General features: G+C 42.6%; 2 protein-coding genes across 3 annotated transcripts; one reads left to right on the top strand and one right to left on the bottom strand.

Moving 5' to 3' along the window:
- Positions 1-1423: 1423 nt before the first annotated feature.
- LRRC34 (leucine rich repeat containing 34) lies at positions 1424-12949 on the bottom strand. 2 transcript variants are annotated; one of them, XM_074878164.1, is made up of 11 exons: positions 12806-12949; positions 12375-12496; positions 11360-11484; positions 11144-11208; positions 10292-10375; positions 7646-7774; positions 5800-5895; positions 3860-4014; positions 3618-3773; positions 2227-2353; positions 1424-1950 (listed from the first exon to the last, which is right to left on the bottom strand). In XM_074878164.1, exons 2-11 carry the CDS (start codon positions 12488-12490, stop codon positions 1750-1752), a joined length of 1254 nt encoding a protein of 417 aa, XP_074734265.1. In that variant the 5' UTR covers positions 12491-12496; positions 12806-12949; the 3' UTR covers positions 1424-1749. The 2 variants fall into 2 exon arrangements, with proteins under 2 accessions (XP_074734265.1, XP_074734264.1); XM_074878163.1 differs by having other exon boundaries at positions 12375-12493; positions 12806-12942.
- On the top strand, positions 12595-18649 carry LRRIQ4 (leucine rich repeats and IQ motif containing 4). The gene is given in 9 exon segments (XM_074878227.1): positions 12595-12607; positions 14169-14418; positions 14420-14926; positions 14928-14975; positions 14977-15208; positions 16138-16311; positions 16629-16753; positions 17346-17649; positions 18635-18649. Coding segments are annotated over 9 exon segments (1668 nt in total).
- The last annotated feature ends 2897 nt before the right edge of the window (positions 18650-21546 follow it).

Raw genomic sequence — 21546 nt, forward strand, 5'->3', positions numbered from 1 at the left:
TAAGGTGTAGAACAAACATTCCTGCTCTGTGGGCTTACCTCTAAGTCCTCTTATGATACTAAATGCTTTTTGGAGCAACAGAGCCTGACTAATTTGTGTTTGGCGGTGGGGGGAATGAGAAAAAAAAAAAAGCCAAACAACACAAACCCTCCACGTATGCCAGCTGTCAGTACCACCTTGGTCATTTCAGCTTGGTAAGGGGTATCCATACATCTCCCTGTTTCTACATTACCACTGTGGTAATACAGAATCAGAACAGCAGCAGTTACATCACTGCTGCTTGGGTATTATTGCTGAAATTACTTTCTTTTTGCCCTCATACTTCAGTCTTGTAGGTCTTTTGCCTGCATGCACATACATTCACAGATTATTCTGTTACTTTATATGAATTTTTAACAGGTACATTTAGACAGGCAGAAGATTGCACTAGTGAAAGCCTTTGAGCAAACCTCCGCTGTCCTGTTTGGTGCCTTTTTTTCTCTAGTCACTGCTACAGGTATGAGCAGAGAGGGTGGAAAAAGGAAACAAGCTGAGTGATTCCCAAACTTCTACTAAGTCTGTATCTAAACCATTAAACAGTGTTTTAGCTACCGTTATATGCATATGTTGTCTTATTCATGCGTAGGAGTTGCCACATGGCTATAATGATAGAAATCTTTTCAAACAGTTTTCAAGAGACAGGAAGAAATAACGACACCAAGTTTGGTGGTGTTTTTCATTTGTAGTACAGGAAACAAGTATATGCTGTAAGTTAATCAAAATACCATTTATATCTGAGGTTCACCAGCTTTAAAGTTCCAGCGTTACAGTGGCTTAAGTTCATTTAATGAGGTTTTAAAAATAAAGCTACCCTTGGAAAAAGATCAAAAGCCTGTAATTACTAAGTAAAAGGAAGAGAGTATATAGAGCACAGTAGCAACAAGTGGATTTCTCCAAACCTCCTGGTTTCAGCAAGAATCTTGTTCTACAGCATATCTGATTTGCTGTCAAGCAAAGCTGCTGCCCAGCGGCTGTCCTGGGTGTGTTTTTGTCGGTTGGATCTGCCTGGCTGTACTCCAGGAGCGTTACCTGTGGGCTCCCTGCTACCTCGACACCTGACTGCAGCGACCCAGCCCAGGAAGGGCGGCGACAGCTCTTCCTCCGCAGCAGCCCTGCGGGAGAGGACCCGTGGTCATGATACTCCATCCATGGCTCTGCGGATGCTCTGATCCAGCCCCTTTTTTTAATATGAAGCACTTGATAAAAATCCTGATCTGAGAAGGCATCCTAAATAGAGCGGAGTAGTTCAGCTGCCAGGAGTTCGAGTCATGCGTCTGCACTGCTGCAGTCTAAATTCTTCACGTGCCTCTGGTCAGTGTTTTACTCCCCATTAGTGCTGAGAGTGCCTCACGTCACTCCTAGTGCACTGTGCTGTGGTGAAAATGTTTTCCTCTGGGCATGTTATTTCACTAAATGTATCCCCTAGGAACCCTGGAACTACAGCTCATCAGGGTAAGGCGAAGGAGATAGTGTGCAATAGAAATAACTGCAGCAAAATTAATACATTTCCATATTAATAGGCTCTTAATAGAGTGGGCATTATTTAGCAATAAATTTTAAGTCAGTGGCTTGATACTTTAATGCCATTTCAAGCAGTTTTAGATTCCTTCTAGACTAAAGACCCTGAAGAAAGAATATGCAGCAAGTCTGATACTGATACAATCTATTTTACTAGAAACCAGATAGGAAAAGCTCAAGCTGCTACCTCACTCAGTATTCTGAAACAGCTGTAATTGCCAGGCTGGCATTAGCATCTCGGTTTGTCTCCTCCCCACAACTTGGTGTCCAGTAGTAATGCTTCTGAAGGCCATGGGAGAGCTCGGCGAGGTAAACGTGCCCATCCACTTCATACGGCTCCACGTCTGTACAATTAGGTTTCAAGCGACCCATCTGAATCAATTCTGAAAATGCCTGAAATTAATAAAACCAAGAATATGACATATAATACTCCATTTTGACTGCAGTGAAGGCTCTAGAAGATGACACACAGTGGGAGAGTACTTGATCATTTCAGTATGCTGATGTCCAAGTCTCATTAGAGCACCACCGTATTATAATTATTTAAAAATCCCCATGGTAAATCAAGTATCTTGTTCACTAATTGCTGTAGTCTTCCAAATGACTGTAAAAACAAATTGGAACAAACAAACAAAACCCTCTTAGAAGAGTTCAGAAGCAACCACTTACCACACAAGTGGCTTCATCAAATTTATTCCCCCAGATGTAAATGTAGGAAAGTTCTATGTTTGTTTTCATTGCACTCGAAAGAGCTACAAGTCCTTTGCCACTTATATTGTTGCTAACTACTGACAACCTAATAAACAGAGAAAATAGTTATGCAAATCTGTGCCAAACCACGGAATTCCCATCTCTTAGTTAAAACTAAGAGTTTAACTATGATTTATTATTATTTTACATTTTATCATTACATATATATCATATATGTAAATTGAAATTTTATATTTGTTATTAATAATATTTATATCAAGGTCAGCCCTACCATAAAATCTTTTTCAGGCTGCTAAAGGCAGTTTGGACTATGGACTTGTGCTATTTCTCAAGGCATTTCCAAGACTCATGCAGCCAGGTTGTTCACTATTTGATTCTTCAGTGTCAGTGACTTACTGCATGGTGGCCAAGTCTCATCTCCAGTCTGCTTTGAAGCCCAAGCCTTGGCATTTATCCAGGCTAAGCTTTGATCTTTGTGGAGTGGCAGTTATTTTTATATTAGTGAACCTGGAAGGCTTTCAGAGGCACCTAGCAGCCGCCACCTCCTCAGTCTGCTACTTAAAACTAATGGCTTCAGGTAACACCTTTGATCAGCTTGTACATTCTGGCAGTGCATGGTTTAATGTGGGCTACAAAATACACCCTGATTACAGCTCTTTTGGGTTCACCTGAAAGCTAACTTAAATGGAGGATTTTCTTAAGTGTTGAAGCTCAGAATCAACAAATGCAGTGCCTTATCCCTGGATGGAATCTGATTATCTTAGAATTCTGAAAACGTACAGCTGTTTGTTTTCGTTTCTGCACCACAGGGACGGGTGCTTTAAAGATGCAGAAAGAACAGATGAACTGATTGCTTCTCCCCCAAATACCCCCTTAGAATGACTGTAAAAGCTGTGAATTGCATTTAAGATGAACCACTACAAAACTGATCTAAGCACCGACCCCAAAAAAACCTGAAATAGAAGAATAAGCATATGTCAGGCCACACAGCAATGGATACAAGATGGAGAAAAGGACGTAGGAGAAAAAGGGGATAAAATGAGTTTTGAGTAGGGCTGGTGGTGTGGGAAGGTGAACACGAGGCATTAGCACAGGTCTTGGGGCATCTCCCACGGCAGGAGACACCTATGCTTAGCAAAGCAATCCCACCTGATCTGTCACTCACATTTCCCCCCCCCCCGAGAAGGAAAAAATGGACAAAAAAGTTTGGAACTTCCCGACTTTTCTATTTTGATCAACGTCAAAGCACACAGTTTTGATGTCAGTTCAGCCACTGAACAAAAAACCGAGTTTCCTATACTCTGAGTCGTTATGCCTGCAGTCTCTGGGGAGGTTGTGTAAATACTAACGCCGTAAGAGTCCTGTTGTACGAAGCCAAGGCTTCACTCAGGTAATTGGCTCCATCATCTTCTATTCGGTTTGCATTAAGATCTAGAATTTCCAGGGTTTGGTTCCGTTTTAGTAGTTCTCCCAAAAATTTTACGCCATCGTGGGTTATTTTATTACTGAAAGAGATGCACACACTTTTTTGAAAAAGGCACTAAGAAAATGAGTTTGTAATGTTAGGGCTGTGTCACTTAATAACTCTTACCAGCTAAGATCAAGGTATCGCAGGCTGGAGTTTTCATACAATGCCTCACACAGTCGCTCTACTCCAAAGTTTTTCATTTCGTGCTTGCACAAGTGTAATTCCACAAGAGAAGAGTTACTTTTCAACATCAGAGCAACATGGACTGTGGTTTCTTCCTAAAAACATACACTCAGGTTTATTAAGCTGTACTTTAGGGTAAGATACGGTCTTCCTTCAGTAAAAGGGAGATGCACAACTAACAGCAAGATTTGGTTGTCAGTAGTGTCCTATTTTGTATACTGCATTAAAAATAGCCAGGAAACAATATATTATAAAAAAGCTGAAAATAAAAAAAATTAAAAATACCAGAAAGATATTTGCAGATTTACAGTACTGTATACATCCATGCACATATCAGGAGCATCAATATTTGAATCATTATGTCTAATCAGTTTTTCTTCCAGTCATTGCTCTTAAAAAAATGAATGTTTGAGTCAGTCTTCACTAACATTAGAAGTATTTTGTCATGATGCTAATCTATTATTTCATAAAGAGGATTGCTATGGGAAAAATATGTCCTGTCACTGTAAGACAAAGTAAGTTCATTCTGAAGTTGTCACATTTAGTTAAGAAAATATTGGAGTGAGTCAAATATAAGGCAACAACCCCAGAGGCCTCCGAAAATGATAGAGTTGAAGGTGGCAACAATGGCAAACAGTCTCCCACAGATACTGAGCAGGCCCTTACTGGCCTATAATTTCAGTAGCAGTAGTTTAAATTGACTTCTAAAACCAGGTCTAGGCAGATCAAGCCCTCTCTGAGTAGAAGAAGAAACAACTACAATCTGTTTAAACTGTTAAATTCACCTTTGGGCCTTCGTGACAGTTTGATTCACCATCCTGCCATCGGGACAATACTGTGCCTACCACTGACACCTGACAACCGCCACCAGTCTGGTGAAACCACCAGCACAACCAGCTGGGTAGCCGAGACTTCAGCAGGACCAGCGGGGCACAGAAGCTGTGTGCCTGCCAGCGAAAGCCCCCCAGCTCCCTGCGCCTCTACACACCCAGTGGCCCGTGGTGCTGCCCCCAGCAAATACTGCCTTGCAGATTGTCTTTTCAGTGCTGTTTTGGAGGGTTTGTGTCTTTGCTTTGGCTAACAAATGTGTCATAGGTTTTACATTGATGAGGTTCATTCACTTGTTAAATTCATGCTTCAAGTTCACACAGTGAAACAACAAAACCACCCAGCCCAGTGAATATGGCTTATTGTTGAAGTGTGCCTTTCTTCTTCAGGCTGCGGGCTCTGGCAATTGCCCATGGACTGCACTGCTCAGATAAACAGACTTTTGTTCTTCCCCTCATTTCCTACTAAACAACATTTCTCCCTCAGTTTGCTGAACAATGCATGAAACTCTCCATCCTGTAACAGCAGAAGGAATACTTGGTTCTCCAACACCAAGCCCTCTCCATTAGCCCATTATTTAACAAATGCATATGTACCAAGAAAGAAATTTTTTTTTTAAATAGCCTTCTAGTTAAACAGGGGCAGCCTGTGACTGCACAAAACTTGGCACAGAAAGAGAAAAAGAATATTTCTGCAACCATTTACTCCACTTTGTAAGGAAACCCAGAGAGCCGTGTAGCTCAGATGTCCATAGAATCACAGAGTCATCTAGCTTGGAAAAGACCTTGAAGATCATCCAGTCCAACCATTAACCTAACATTGACTGTTCTCAACTCCACCAGACCCTTAAGCTCTATGTCAACTCGACTCTTAAACCCCTCCAGGGATGGGGACTCCACCACTGTCCTGGGTAGCCCATTCCAATGCCCAACAACCCCTTCTGGAAAGAAATACTTCCCAAGAGCCAGTCTAAAAAAATACATAAATACATCAGTACTGACTTACTTATGCTTCTCTCTTTGACTGAGCTGACACCACAGTCTATTACATACCTCTTGGCTGTACAGTAAAGGACGATTTAGGTTTATTGCTTTGACTGATTTGTTGTGAGTCAGGGCTGTTGCTATTGCTATTAGACACTGCATACCCTGGAAATGAAAATAAATAAACTCTTTAGAGAAACCTGTTCAATGTATAGATCAAGCTACCGAATTACCATGACTTCTTAGAATTGATTGTCAGAAGATCAAAACCATCAAATGGGCTCAGATTAGAAATACTATTATTTCCGCCTCCATGTACCCTGGAGAGATGCAAGTGCAAGAGCTTGCAGACACGATGTATTTTCTGGTAATACCATGCCAACTCCCCGTGGAATAACAGGGTGGAATTAGACTAAGTAGTACGAACAACCAGGAAATTTGGCAACTCAGAAAATAAAAGGCAAGAATAATGCTTGATACTTGTCCATTTAATTGATCCTGTATTTTGGTTTTCCTAATTTATGAATTCAAATCAGCTTGTGTGTGTGTTCCCTAAGGTTTTTGGTAAAAGTCTTAGATAACATTTATCCACTAGGTAAATTCATACTAAATGTGAATTAATATGGTACAGAGTAGTGAGAGTCTACGATACAGGCCGGTTCAGATTTTTGTATTTCTTTCTCATTTGCTCACTAATTTATATTTACGTTATTTTCCAATTACGCTGGTCTACATCCAAAGCTATTTCATTTTAAATCAGTTTTCTATCAATTGCCTATCAAGCATAAATATATTAAGCTTTCAGATAAACCCTACACTGGCTACACTCTCCTTGTTCATGTTTTCATAACACCCTTCACAGTTTCTGAGATGTATTCCCCCTTCTAGTTTAGAAGCATATTCTGTAATTCCAGGAAACAAATACAATAACCTTTTAATCTGACCCCAGCTCTCCCCCTGCCTCCAGGTAACAGTCGTAACTGTTAGGTTACAGCCAAACTTACTCGTCTGCCCAACATACACCTCATTATCACCTGAAAAGATGAACACCCTTAACAGGAAGGCTGAGTGGGACATCTTAATTTCACTTCTAGCTTGGTTAGAGCATTCTCCAGGAGAGCAAGATACAGGACCAAATTCTCCCAGGCAGGGAGAAGAACCACTTCCACCTTCCAGCCCCTCTAAAGTGATCACACAAGGACACACCATCAGTCAGGTGCCGGGACCTTGCACTGGGAGAAGGGTCACAGCCCCAATTGCTACCTCCTGCTGTACCCCACAGGTTTTTAAAAGCCATCTGCAGGCTTTTACTGGCTAGAGTGGGAAGCGCCCTGCTTAGTGCCTGTTTCTACCCTCCTGACTTCCCCTGTGCACTGTGGAAGAAGCCTCAGCACCTGACTCTAGGAGGCGGCAGGTTATCTAAGACCAAATTGGGTGCTTTTCTACTCAATTCCGCACTGTTGTGACTATGTCCTTTATAGATCCAGCTCTGCTAGGAGCAAGAGAGCTATGGGACTGGGTGACTTTCAGGTACTAGCACTGCACACTTTAGAAGGAAAAGAACCTCCAGGGAATAAGAAGTCCTTTCTGCAACATAAATTACACAGGGCTTAACTTTTTGTTATGCTGTTGAAGTAACAGCAGAAACAAACCTTGGAAAATGCAAAAGCCAAGTACCTGAATCCCAGGGACATGGTGGCTCTAATACATCATCAGTTATGACTTCACAGGTCTTTTATGCAACATGCCTTTCCAAGTATGCATTGCAATACTATATATCGTATTACTTCTTGCTATCACAAAATGTAAAATCAATGACAACAGATGGTATTTTCCCCTAATTAAGTACTGTAGTACCTTTGTAACACCCTTGAAAGACTTATGTCATTGCTGATAATGTTACTGGATTACTCACCATATCACAGTCTCCAAGATCCAGCTTCTCTAAGGTTGAATTAATTTCTAGCATTGAAGCAAAGGACATTCCACCTTTGTTTCCTATTTTGTTTCCAGTCATTCTCAAATACACAAGAGTTTCATTCCTCTAGACAAAATAATAATTAAAAAAATATCAATTCCTTTTAAATGGCCTGAAAAACAACACTGTCCTTTTTCCTGCGAATCCTGCTTGTTGTCACACAAAGACAAAAGCCTCCAGAATTGTGTCTAAGTGATAACACTGACTGAGCAGGTGGCTGTGCTGGGTTTGTGTGTGTGGTGAGGTTTTGGTAGCAGGGGAGGGGGCTACAGGGTGGCCTCTGGGAGAAGCTTCTCGAAGCTCCCCCGGCTCCAAGTCGGACCCACCTCTGGCCAAGGCCGAGCCAACTGGCGACAGTGGCTGCACCTCTATGATAAAGAGAAGGAGAACCTGGGAGGAGGAATTGGAGTTGTGAGGAAGACACCTCTGCAAACTCTGAGGTCAGTGGAAGAAAGGAGGAAGAGGGGGGAGGAGGAGAGACTTGTGGGGAGAGGGCAGGCTGTGCCCTGCACCCATGGAGGTTACTGGTGGAACAGATGCCGACCTGCAGCCCATGGAGGACCCCACGCCGGAGCAAGGAGCTGCACCCGAAGAAGGCCGGGACTCCACGGGAAGCCCACGCTGATGTAGTTTGGGGCTGGGAGGACTGCAACATGTGGGAAGGACCCACGCTGGAGCAGCTCGGGAAGGGATACAGCCCGTGGGAAGGACTCACATCAGAGAAAATTCATGGAGGACTGTCTCCTGTGAGAGGGACCCCACGCTGGAGCAGGGGAAGAGTGTGAGGAGTCCTCCCCTGAGGAGGAAGGAGCAGGGGGACTGACCGTAACTGCCATTCCCTGACCCCCTGCGCCGCTGGTGGGGGAGGAGGTAATCGGGAGCAAAGCTGAGCCTGGGAAGAAGGGAGGGGTGGGGGGAAGGTGTTTTTAAGATGTGGTTATACTTCTCACTGTCCTACTCTGTTTCTTAAGTGTTGTTGTTGTTAGTGTTTGAATTAAACTGATGATCTTTTTCTTCCCCTCACAAGTGTGTCTTTTGGCCATGACCATAACAGGTGAATCATCCCTCCTTGTTCTTATCTCAATTCTTGAGCCTTTTGCTTTAATTTTTGTCCTTCACATTCCTGAGGGGGGAGGTGTGAGTGAGCATCTGCGTGGTGCTCAGTTGCTCTCTGGGCTCAAACCGCGACACTGGCTCAGGCTCCCTTCACTGGAATTAAATGCATCAGAGTCCCCAAGCAAAACTTTAAAACTTTTGTTTCTCCCAAGTTAGTTCACAAATTTCACACTCATGTAAATAATCCAGGCAGATATTTCTGCCTAAATTGACAGCTGAAATACAAGTTATATCAAAACTGATTTAAATCTAGTAAGTATATTTTAAACAATAATATAATTTTCTTTATTTTTTTTAGTCTTTGAAATCACATGGCAAATCAAAGCTCAGTGAAGCCAGTCGCCCTCACTAGGGCTACCTGGTACAGAGTCAAAGCAGTGCGTAAGTCTTTAATGGACTGGAGACTTCACTGGCAATATAAAGTTCTGATCAGAGATCTAGAAAAGTCAGCATCTTCCCCCTTCCCCTCCACAGAATTTCAATGGATATGAAATAGCTATTTGACTGTTAAAGCCCTAAATGCAATGCAGAGTAGTTTTGTATTTTTAATTCTTCAGTACCACCGTAATCACTCATTACCAGAGATTATGATTAAGAGATTACAGAACAAGTAGTTCGGTGAGCAACAGAACTAATAAAGCTTGGTTTCATACTGCTTTTATGTCTTCCACATGACCCCAGCACCCCTTCCCCCACCGCGGTACCTCACTACAGCACAGCACCTCCTTCCCTCTCTTTCCCTCAATAACACACCCCCTTCACCCCCAGATCCTGCCACTCGCCTGCTCAGCAAACCCAGCAAACGCTGCCACGGGGCTGCACAAATAGCTCTGGGGGTTGTTTGCAAGCCCAGTGTTGTACAATCTACTGTACAACCATAGCGTGCTGGAGGCCTGTCAAATCTAGTTGAAATCAGTTCTGAGTTCAAAGACTATGAAGGAGGAAGAAAGAGCTCACATGAGTCTCATTTCACAAACACAACAAATCTTACACACAAGCCTCATTTCCTTGGGAAACCACATTAAAAATAACAAACATGTTTTTATGCTGCTGCTGTAAGGCAAAGTTTTCAAAACATATCTCAGACATCTTGAATCAAGACAAACATTGACATCAAGGCACAGGCAAATTTAATACAATTTAAGAAAAAAAAGGGAAAAAACTGCTGACATTATATATCCTATAGCACAGCATAGCATTTTTCACACAGAAAAATCCAGCTGTGATAGATGTGATAATTAAGTGTTAATGGCAGCACAGGGCAACTTTCTCTTGTGTGAAATCTGATTTCTGAAGTCTACCTTGGGAAAACAAGCAATCCCTGTGATACAGCAAAATGCTGAATGGACTGAAGACAGAGGGCCCTTTCAGCCAGCTCTGATGTTGGCAGGACAGCTAGTACTGTTCATCAAAAGCAAAAATATCAGATTAGATACCATTGTCTAAATCTCCCAGACAAATACTCACATGGAGTGCTCCTGCTATCAGCTCTGCTCCACTTATGCCAATATCATTAAACATCAGGTTAAGGTACCGCAGAGTGGAGTTTTCCTTAGGAACAAACAAATCAGAAAGCAATGAGCCTTTTTTCCAGACTATTTTTCAAAAAGGAAATGTGTCATATGCGTACTTAAAACTTCTGTCCTTCACTGCATTTCAGGCAGCGCCTGATTTGGAGAAGTAGTTAAAGAATGCCAAAGTATATCAGATGATGATGGAAAGGCAGAAAAACATGTAGTGTGTAGGTCCTCATGGGGCTTACAGAAACCACCTAGGAACCCGTGTGCTCAGCATGACCAAACGAGGCAGGTGGGCAAGTTCAGATGCAGACCTTCAGGCATTTTGTGAATTTAATGGCCCTCCCTGAGCTCCAGGAACACAAGCACTGAGTGACAACTCACCATTTGCCATCTGTATTCTGGTGCTTACAATGACAGAAAGGCAGCATTAAAGTCTCCTATATTTAGACCTACAAAAAGACTAACACAGATGATAAAGTATCTAAAACAAAGGCCCTGGCACACTTGACACTACCATTACCTCCTTTGTTAAACTGAACTGTAAGCCCAAAAGCCCCACAGCTTATTCCATTCTTTCTTCATGACATCTTAGCCAAATGTCCAACATATTTCTACCAGAAATTTAAAATCTCCCCAGAGAATACAATCTGAGATTCTGGTGGCATGGATTTGGATGTGAAAGTCAAAATTAACAGAATTTTGCCAAACCAACGCATTCTTGTCTCCAGTTTACCACAGATAAATATTGTCATAGCCAAATAAATTACAAGTTGCTGAATGATAAACATAATTTTGGCACCTGGAGGAATGCTGCCATGTGCTTTGCTCCAGCATCGGTCAATACATTACACCTAAGATCCAAACCTGAAAAAGATGAAGAATGTGACAGGTGTGTATCTACACTGAACTGATCTCTAAACAAAAAGAAATAAAGATGAACTAAGGCTGAAATCAAGACTGCTTATGTTTTCTTATATTAGCACAGCGATGTCAAACATACACAAAAAAAGCTTACCTGTGACAAATACAGTATTGCATAAGACAGAGGCAAGAACTTGAAGATCATCACCTGTAATTCTCTGCACAGGCACTAGATGATTATTTCCAGCTATTTTTAATGTGATCCCTTTTGTCCATCTGCTGTAACATAAAAATGTAAGCACATGGGGAGAGGTAAAATGATAGAGAAAAATTATTTATCTCTCCAGATAAGAACTGTACCCATGCTTGCCCTCACGGATGCTTTTGCATGCAGTTAACTGCATGTTACTTTTGGAAACACCATGAAAGATGATGTCATTCAAGCTGTACTTCAGCACTGTCCTTTTCAATATTCTGCACAGCTTCGAGACCATGCTTCACACACATCACAGAAAGCAGGAAGAACCAAGATGAGGGGAAATGGAAATAACGACTATCCTGGAGGTCACCTCATCACCTCCTTTTTACTTGCTTCCTTTCCTTTATTTACTCTATACTGCCCTCAGGGTCAAAACCTAATACAAACCATTTCCCTATGCTGTATTTTCTCAGGTTTTCTCTCCAAAGGACAATAAACTTTCACCCCAGGAGCATCCATGAGAGAAAGCCCTACCTAGCCACATAATGAGACAGAGTTTGAGTGGTTAATACCTTGGCAGGATTCAGAGACAGTTCAAGGAAGCATTACAAGCTGGAAACTAGCTGCATGCAGCTGAGGCTTTTTAAACAGGAGCGAGACAAAAGGGAGTTAGAATGACTAGACAATGTGTTTGGCTTCTTTAAGGGACAGAAAGGCACCATCCTGTACATTTTTCACTTTTTTTTGATTTCACTGCTTGTATAGCTGCCCAGAAAGGATATATAGCTACAAACTTTCTGCCAAGATGATGTCAAGATGAGTTAAACCAGAACTTCAGCAGTAAATGCTAAATATGATGTGTGTTTAAGCCTGAAACTACATAAACTTTCTCATTATTCAATTCCTTCTCCTGCTATCTTGTTTAAGGCTTATAGAAGCATCTGAAACATCTTGCCTGTTATTTCCTTACATTTTATCATTTTTATCAGCTTCTTCAAGCACATGAGCAATGAAGGGGTGTTCAGGTCGGCCCAAGTTTTGGCAGGCCAGCACATAGTGCTGGTGAAGATCTGGATGAACTGACATGAACTGCTGGAAAACAAAACAAAGTGTTACTGCATCGTTAAGGCAGCCTAGCAACATCACCATGGACCCAAGCGCTGTGTGCTGGGCTCTGCATAACAATACAAATGGGCTTGATCTGTAAAGGGTTACAACTCTTGGTATGCAACACAATAATAACTGATACAGACAGGAAAAGCATGAGGCAAAAATGTGGATTTGCGGATGTGTTTCTGATCTGCCATCACATAGGATCTGTGCTAACAGAGAATTAACATTCATCCAGGCAGGTCCTTTTTCACTGTAAAGCAGCTGGGCCCCCGACCTCCGCAGGCCTACCTGAGCGATCGACGCCTGCACCCTCTCCCCGTGTCAACCGGCCCACGGGTCAGTTGTGTCCCACGGCTGAGCCAGGCTGCTCCAAGGTCAATAATGTTTGGTAGTGGAGCCCGTTTCCAAGGAAGGCGTCCCGTGCCCTCCACCAAGAGGGAGCAGGGAATGCAGCCAGGCCCAGCCCAGGGCCCTGGCAGGAGGCCCCACCACCACCCCACCCCTGTGCGGTGCTGGGCCCGCCCCACAGTGGAGGCCTGGCCACGTCTGTGGGGAGGGAAGCAGAGTTTCAGCAGCTCATCCCCACCCAGAGTATTTATTTAGTGGTCTGCCCATGGTCTCCGAGGAGCCTTTGCAAAAATTTCCGTGGTTACGTGGATTAGCGGTTACTTCAAAGGTGCCTGTGCTGGTCCTTTCCACCAAATAAATCCTTTTAGTGACTTCACTACTGCCCTGTACGCTGGAGGGGGTGGGCTGGGATCACATGCTCTCATGTCCCACAGGAGTGGGGCTCACACCCAAGTACTGAACTCAGAGCCAATAAAAACAAAAATACCCTCACACAACATCTGAATTAGTCTGGGAAGCCCAGCACAGATCTCTCCCCACCGTGGTCACTCAGTTCTTCTTCCTTGTCCTGGTGGCACTTGGAAACCACCCATCTCTGGAAACGTGACCTCCTCCCAGTGTGGTTACGGCAGCAGAGAAAAGGGCTTCAGGTGGGAGACGACTGACAGTTGCCTCTCAGTCTCCACTTTCTCTCTTACTGTTCCTTCAATGCCAGCTGAAAGGTTTCTTCTGTTCAGACATCAGAGGTCAGCCAGGTGGTCACCCCTTCCCACCTCTTGCTCTTTTGCTATCAGCAACAATACAGCTTTGAGGGTTCTCAAATATCAGATTCACTGGCATCTCTCTGAACCACTAAGTATTACAGGAGAAGGTGCCACCTTTTTACACTAAGACTCTTCCAGTTTTACAGTTAGCATAGCTGAAGACAGATCTCGGTCAGTATTTGTAAATATAGGCCTTCTAGACTCAAGGAAGTTGCTTCATCCAGCTCCCCTGACTTCACAAGGTCACCCTCTGAATTTGGTTCTTGGGGCACTTCAGGATGTGCTGGGATTCAAGCTCATGGTCCCGCTGCATGTGCTGCAGGATTTGATCTCAATGAACACAAGCAGCTTTTTGCAGGGGTACAATTGAGATAGAACCTGTCCCTAAATGCTGAATTCTGCCAGTATTTATTTAGCATAGGAAGGTCTTTGAGTACTGTTGATTTTTTTTTCTCTTCTGAAATTAAAAATAAGGAGCAGAGATGGCTGAGTCTCAGCAGAGCCAGGAGGCCAGCGCAGGGGCACTCATTGCCCCAAAGCTGCCTCTGCTGGTTTTGAGGATGACCATGATCAGACAGCACAAGAAATACCAGTGAATGAAGTGCCAGAGAACGAAGGTCTTTCTCCTACACGTGTCACAGACAGGGTATTTTTCACTGATCTAGCCAACATGCAACTGTGAACCATCTCACCAGGGGTCTTAAGTCTAGAGTATCTGGAAGAGCTGCACAGGGAAAAGAACCTGATTGTAAGTATCCCCAGAAACATTAATTGCCTGAGGCACATGAAGATTCTTGGATCAGAATGACATACTGGACATATGTGAAGAACTGGGGGAGCTGAAATGTCTTCTGAGCTTAGATTTAAGCAACAAGCCCCTCTCTTTTAGTTTGCTTCCAGTTATCAGCAAGTTGGAGTCCCTTTGTCAGCTCAGGCTCTATAAAACACACTTGCAGCAAATCCCAGTGCAGATCTGGGAATACTTCCATCATGTTGAACTGCTTGGCCTTTCTGACAATAATCTCAAGTGTCTGCCTAAAGAAATAGTGAACCTGACAAAACTCAAGGAAATTTTCCTCCAGAAAAATAGATGCAAAAGTTTTCTCAAGGAGCTTTGTCACATTGCTAATTTAGAAATAATAGATCTGGAACTAAATCGAATCAGTCTCACCCCAGAAGAGGGAGGTTTTTTGACAAATTTAGCTAAGCTATTTTTAGCTTTTAATAACTTATCCTCCATTCCTCCTACACTGCAACACTGCCAGAAGCTGGGTGTGCTGGATCTGTCTCAATCTCCTGCACAAGCTTCCCCCAGGTTTGTAGAATCTCACTGAAATGAGAGTACTGACTGTTTGCTAACAGCCTGGAGAAGTCCCCACACCAGATCTGCCGCTGGCCGCCCCTTTCCCATGTTTATCTGAGGAACACTGGACTGCACACAGTACCTGGGTCCTTCACCATATTAATCAGTGTCAGGATACTAGATCTGAGTGAAAATTGCTTTGATGATATTCTTAAAAGAATATGCACTGTGAAAAACATGGAAATATTGGCCCTGGCTGACAATCAGATACAAGAAGCATACGTTCCTTTGTTTTCATTTTTATTTTATTGATACCTCCCTTTTGCAGAAATCTAAGTTCTTCCTTACAACTGAGTGCCACCTTTCCCTGCTACAGAGAGAGGGCATGTTCCACCTGGTATGCACCTGAGCCTGGGTTACTCATTATCACTGACATCTGAGTATTCAGGCAGGGAGAGAATAGCAAGAATGTGGAAACACTGACCTTTGTGTTGAATTGTAAAGGTGAAATACTCACTGCAGGGATTGCTTCAGTCTTTTTGCATCTTTTTTTCTATATGCACTGGAAAATAAGAGCTGCATTTGCGTAGAATTGATACGTCACAAACTGAAACAGAGCAGAGGGCAATTTAAAAATGGATGTGATATTGTTAATGCCTTTAACACCGTTAACATTTGCTGTTCATTTGATAATGAACAGTGATGTACCCTACAGCTGTGTTATTCTAAGTGTAATAGTATTCATGGATATACTCGTTTTAGGGCTCAGAATACACCTTCCTTTTTATATCATGCAATGCTTTTTTCCAAGGAGATTTTCACTTGTGCAATTTTCTTCTTGAAGGTTACATTTACAGAAGTAGTAATTTATGCAAAAGGATCGCTTTCAGATTTCATCCATTTAAATTACTCTCCCCTGCACTGTGCATACAAAGGAAACGAAGAAGCAGACTAATGTTTCTGCTAAGAAACAAAATTAACCCCATAAGAAATCTTTCCAGCAGAGGAAACAACATGGATTTTTTTGCCAGAATTTCCACCATACTGTGAGGTATAATGTTATATTAATGAGCAGAATATTCTGTGTTCATCCATCAACAGTAATGCAGCTCCCCAGCACTTTCTTGGCGATTTTCCCCTAAAAACAAAATCCCAAATATTACTGCTTAATTGACATAATGTATCTTTTTAATGAGCGTGTCTAGATACCTGCAGAGGTGAAAGAACTGAGAAATTTGAAATGCCTTAACCTGTCTGAAAACCAATTCAATATCTTTCCGAAGCAAATCTTTCTCCTGGAATCATTAGAGAGATTACACCCAGGACAAAATAAAGGAATTAAATTCACAAGTCTGCCAGAAGATATCAGCAAATTGCAGGTAGGAGCAATAGGAGGGAGAAGATCTTCGTCTGCTGCAGCAAGGTGCTTATGTGGGCTTCAGCTGCTCCCAAATGCAGGACTGAAGGTCCTCCTAATTTCTTTGGGTACAGTGTGCAGCATCATGCCAAGGCTGTTAGAATAATATCAAAACTCAGTGTTTGAAACTCCTGTTGTCTCTTTGTGTTTAGTAGTCATGCCAGTGGTATTTCAGTTTATAAACCTTCTGCACTTATTGATATTCTCTGTACATTGATTATATTTCAAGCTAAGGAAAAATCCTTTACTTATTAAAACTTATGCACACATATTTTTCAGAATCTCCAAGAACTGCATATAGAGAATAATTGTCTGAACTACCTGCCCACAGCCATCAGCTCATTGACCCACTTGAAAATACCTGACTGTCCTAACAGTCTCCTTCAACAGCTCCCAGACTCTCTGTGCTGAATAGAGGTGAAAAATAGTCTTTGTGTTTGTGGTCCCAAGGACAAAATTACCAATAAGCATTTTGGAAGAAGGAGGGAGAGAAGGGAAGGAAGGAATGCAGTGCATCATTCAGGGCTCATCCTGTAATTGGAAAGGAACCAAATGGGATAAAAGGTAGAACTGGGAGGCTGGGGGAAGCGCTGTACCCAAGCCACATGGGCAGGAGGTCCTCACCCATGACCTACCTCAACCTCAGGGTCTGGGGAAAAAGATGTTTCCCAGAGCTCCACTGGAAGCAGAACCCCTGAGGTGAGAAGCACCAGTGACTCCAGGGCGGTGGTGTGGAACTGGCTCTCTGGGGGTGCTCCCCAGCCCAGTCTTTCCATCTTCCCCACTTTCCATTGTACTTCTGTGTGGCTGAGTTTGCTAGCACTGTTGGTGTGCCAATTGGCAGGACTTTTGAAAGCTGAATATAGCCAGGTGCATAGTCTTCACCCAGTGAAGCAAAAGCTTTGCTAGGAGAGCCTGTGTCCTTCTATATTTGGGAGCAGATACTTTGGATTTTAAACACTCTGTGTTCAACACACACATTCATTACATGCACAGGCTGAATTGTTTGCACCTCATCCATGTGCTGTTTACGGGGAGCACGCAGGAATGTTCCACATCATTCCTGTTCTTTGTGCTGTGGCTGTTTGCTTTTGTGTGTTCAGGTTTGCAAAAACTGCTTGTTCAGAACAATCTCCTATCCCAGCTGCCTGAGGATTTGGACAGTCTTCAGCAGCTGGAGCTGGTCCTTGGTGATGGGAACCCTGTGACAGACCCTCCAATTGAAGTGTGCTGCCAGGGGACATCTGCCATCTGGGAATACTTACAGGAAAAAAGGTGTAAAACAGCCATGAACTTAAAGGTAGGGGTGTTAAGAAATCCACCACAATATACATACAAAGCTGTGTTTTTAGGAATAGCTACTTTGCAGAACAACCTACAGGGCACTCAGTGCAACATCAGAAACACCTTAAACCACCATTTGCATCAACTATGGCAGAGTAGTACTTCTATCACTGATCATGTTAAGGTAGGATATAGAGAACCATCAGGAAATCCAGCACTGGGCATCGTTCAAAAACGTACCAGAATGTTGTCACAGCCCTGCCAGGTCACAGTCAGCAGGCACAGAACAGCCCTTACAACCTGCAAGGCAGTAAGGTTAGTGTGTCTAAAACCAGGTCAGATCCTCTAAGGCGTTACTTAAAGACAAAACTTAACTGCAGGTGGCATCTTCACTCTTGCTGACTGTATTTTGACTGCAGAGAGTTGAAAATCCGTTGTGCAAACACATAGAACAAAAAAACATTTTTTTGTGGTTTTGTGGGTTTTTTTTTTTCCAAAAGTACATCAGTCTATCACCAGTGGGCTATGGAATTAATTTGCTCAGAAAAAATACAGGGCAAGAAGGAAGGAAAGGCAAATCCTCAGTCTTTGATTCTTCTGAACCTAAATTACTCCTCTCTTTCTGTAATGTCTGTAATTTCTTTGCGAACTACTGTGTTTCTCCCAAACTGTTCTTCTGAACTAAAAAGTGACATTTAAAGATGTGTAGACATAGTCATTTAAAACTCTAATCAAAGGGTCTGGAGGACTACAGTGTTAGTGTCCTCCCTCATAAGAAATTCCTCTTGAAAAAGAATAACATACAGTGTGAAAGTCAGGTGGCTGGCAGTCTATTTCAGCTGCAAACAATGTAGTCTTAATACAGAATAAAAGGGGTTTTGGAGACTTCAAGGTGCCTGTTTTTTTGCATCAAGAATACCCACCAGTAATACTGTTCCACATGACTGTTTGCTTTTACCCTTTTCCTCCAGGTAACCATATTGTTCTTCTCTGTTTTTCAGATACAAAGTTTGTAGCGTGGGTTGATGAACCAGAAGGGGATTGGACCTTTCTTGACACTTAAGAATCTAATGAAAGAAAGAAAGAAGGAAAAGGAAAAATAGAAGGTTGTGAAAGGATGAAAAGCCAAAAAGTGATATTTGAACAGTAAACTGAGCTCTTTTCATTTACAAGAAGGGCAAATGTGAGCAGAGGTAAGCAAGTAGGAGACAAGCAGTATTAAAGCATTTGAATCAGTGAGCATTACAATGAAAACAGATTATTTAAGTTTGTCTTTGTGTTTTTGTCTAAATTCACTCCAGCTGAATCAGGCAGATTCTGAAATATTCTTGAGATGCCTCATTCTGAATGCATGTTATCTCAAAGCATAAATGCAGCTGATGAACTGGAAATTAATCTAATCTGTAGGAATCTGGTGCAACGAGGTGTTCTTTGTTCTGAATCCCAAAGTATTTTACCTGCAATGCTTAGAATTCTGTTTTCCAGTCAGTGAGGTACAGCCATATCTAGAGTGAAACAATATTTGTGGACCCTCCTACTAGCAGTTATTTAATGAGTTTTACATTCAGAAATGATCAGTACCTTGTTTGGAAATATGGAGGAGGATTCCAGGCAGTCAGAACACATGCACTTCTACCAGAACCTCTTACAGAGGTGTAAAAAGCTGTTTTGAAAGTATCTCTACACTTTTGCAAAACTGTTCACTGATGTTTTGACAATCTGTAGTTATAGTATTTTGAATGACTGCAAGCTGTCAAAATCCTTAGTGTTATAGCTCATCTCTGAGATAACTTGGTGACAGTTTGTAAAATGTCTGTGTATGACAGTCTTATTTGAAAGCAGAGAGTCTGCAGAATACAATATTCTGCAATGACTCTGGGTCCTGGCACGTCATAACACCTTTGTTATTCAAAAGAACCATGCAAACACTCCTTACTATAATTCTAGCATGCCAAATTTATATGCAACCATCTTTCCACAGCACTTTACAGATAGCTGTTTGTCCTAGACATCTAACGTCTTTGCCTAGTTTTTATTCTGTATTGCTCAGTTACTCCTTAAACTCCTCCAGAGGTTTATTTGCAGCACACATAAAGCACAGAGCTGGTCTGGGACTGGCAAGTGTGCAGATTCAAAATGCAGGAGTGGGTGGGAGCAGTACCCTTTATTTAGTTTAACTGGCTGGTGGGAACTGCAGTCCGGCTCTCTCCCCTGCTCTGAGTTGCCTCGGAGAAGGTGGTGGCATCCCAAAGGAGGTGGTAAAGGCAGGGTCACTGAGACCCAGCTCTTCCTAGAGCTCCACCTCCAGGTAGTGATCTCCGAATGCTGCGGCTACATCTGCATCCAGGCTATAGGTCTTATTTCTGTTTGGCTCTTGAATCGATCCATTTTGAAATCTCATTAATATGCTTGCTGGCAGGAGAGAGCTGGGAGTGCAGAAAAGTGGGATGACTCCGTTCTGATTCTCCATTTTATGAGGTAACTGATGCTGTTCTGGTTGTTTGGAGGTGTCTTATGAAATTTTTTCACCCTTGAGTGAAGGCAAAGAGGAACAGAGAGAAGGATGATTCAGAGACTACCAAGGAGCAAATCACTGGAAGAGAGAGATTTCTGGGAAGACTGGGCAGATAGACAGGACATTTAATAGAAGTGATTTAATAAAAGCTTTTTAGTGGCACAGTAGCTATGAGAGAATCATGGGAGGGCAAAGGACTGAGAAGGGGATCATGAACAGCAAGTGGAGAAGGTTGGTAGCAGTGAGTCCGTGCTGTGCTCTGGAGCTATGAGGAACCCAACTATAACAAAGCACGAAACCCCAACACCAAAGCCCAGTTCAGTCAGTAAGATTACAACAGACAGTGGACATTGAACATGGGCCAGCTGCTTTACTGAATTAGAGAGGTTCAAGTGGGAAAGGAGTAATTCAGAGAGATTCTAACAGAACACATGAAGGATAAACTTCCCACTTGGACCAAAGGCAGATTTGAGGAGGGAAGTCACAGGAAGGCAAGTGATTAAGAGAAGTTGGTGTGCTGCTGTCAAACAGAGATCGTGATACTTCCACATTAGAATAACTCTCCTGGCTTAAGTCATTGCCTGAAAGTCTCTCTTGTTAGCCCTGTATGAAAGAGGGGCTCGTTGCTTCACTCCAAAGGTTGAGGATCTCTAGAAAATAACTGAACCCACACTGCAGCAATTCCCTGGTACCTCTGACAAAGACACTCCACCTCACATTTCTCAGAGCTGGGGGAACAAAGTGTGTTTTTCAACTGGAACTGAAACTGGAATCAGGAAGTCCATGGAGACCCTCACATGACATCATGGATTAAATGATCAAGAGGTATCAGCACAGCATGGTCAGCTGCTGGTTATAACCCTGACCAGCCAGAAGCTGATGTTGGAAGGGTCACTCAGACTGAAAGCTGAATATTGATGTCATCTGCATGGGAGAACTTGATGAGAGGGGTCCTAGCAAGTTAGGAAAGTGCTACTGAATGATCCTGTTGTGCCTCTCCTTCAGGAGATTGCTGCAGCATGTAGATATACTCAGAGCTAATTGAGCAGTACTTTATCCCTCAAGCTGTCTCAGGATTTCTCTAAGACTCCTCAGTGGGCAGATCTAATATCTTTACTTCCTAAAATACCTTACCAATGAATAATCCCACTGCAGTTTCTGAGCTCACATGTGGGTTAAGATGCTCCATGACATGAGCGACTGCCAGAATTTGGCTCTGTGTAAGCAAATACAACAAAATGCCAAATAAGAAATTATCAAATAAAAAAAGGAGGAGCCACTTACAGGTCCCAAGTTGGTACTTTTTCTAACAAGTCTTGGGCACAGAGCAGGGTGCTGTGCTCTTAGCTAGAAGCTGCCCTGTGGCTTTGAATAATAGACTTTGCTTATTTCCTTCAT

This window comes from Strix uralensis, chromosome 9, assembly GCF_047716275.1.
Source record: "Strix uralensis isolate ZFMK-TIS-50842 chromosome 9, bStrUra1, whole genome shotgun sequence".
In the NCBI taxonomy this organism is placed as follows: Eukaryota; Metazoa; Chordata; class Aves; order Strigiformes; family Strigidae; genus Strix; species Strix uralensis.

Bases quoted from the DNA above. Each gene is read 5' to 3' on its own strand.
- LRRC34 (XM_074878164.1), bottom strand. From the start codon at position 12,490: ATGTCAGTTCATCCAGATCTTCACCAGCACTATGTGCTGGCCTGCCAA. The intron at 10,376-11,143 runs GTGCCAAAATTA...TTTGTTCCTAAG, and splicing joins ACATGGCAGCATTCCTCCAG to GAAAACTCCACTCTGCGGTA. The intron at 2,354-3,617 runs GTTAGTATTTAC...TCTGTTTATTAG, and splicing joins TACAACAGGACTCTTACGGC to GTTGTCAGTAGTTAGCAACA.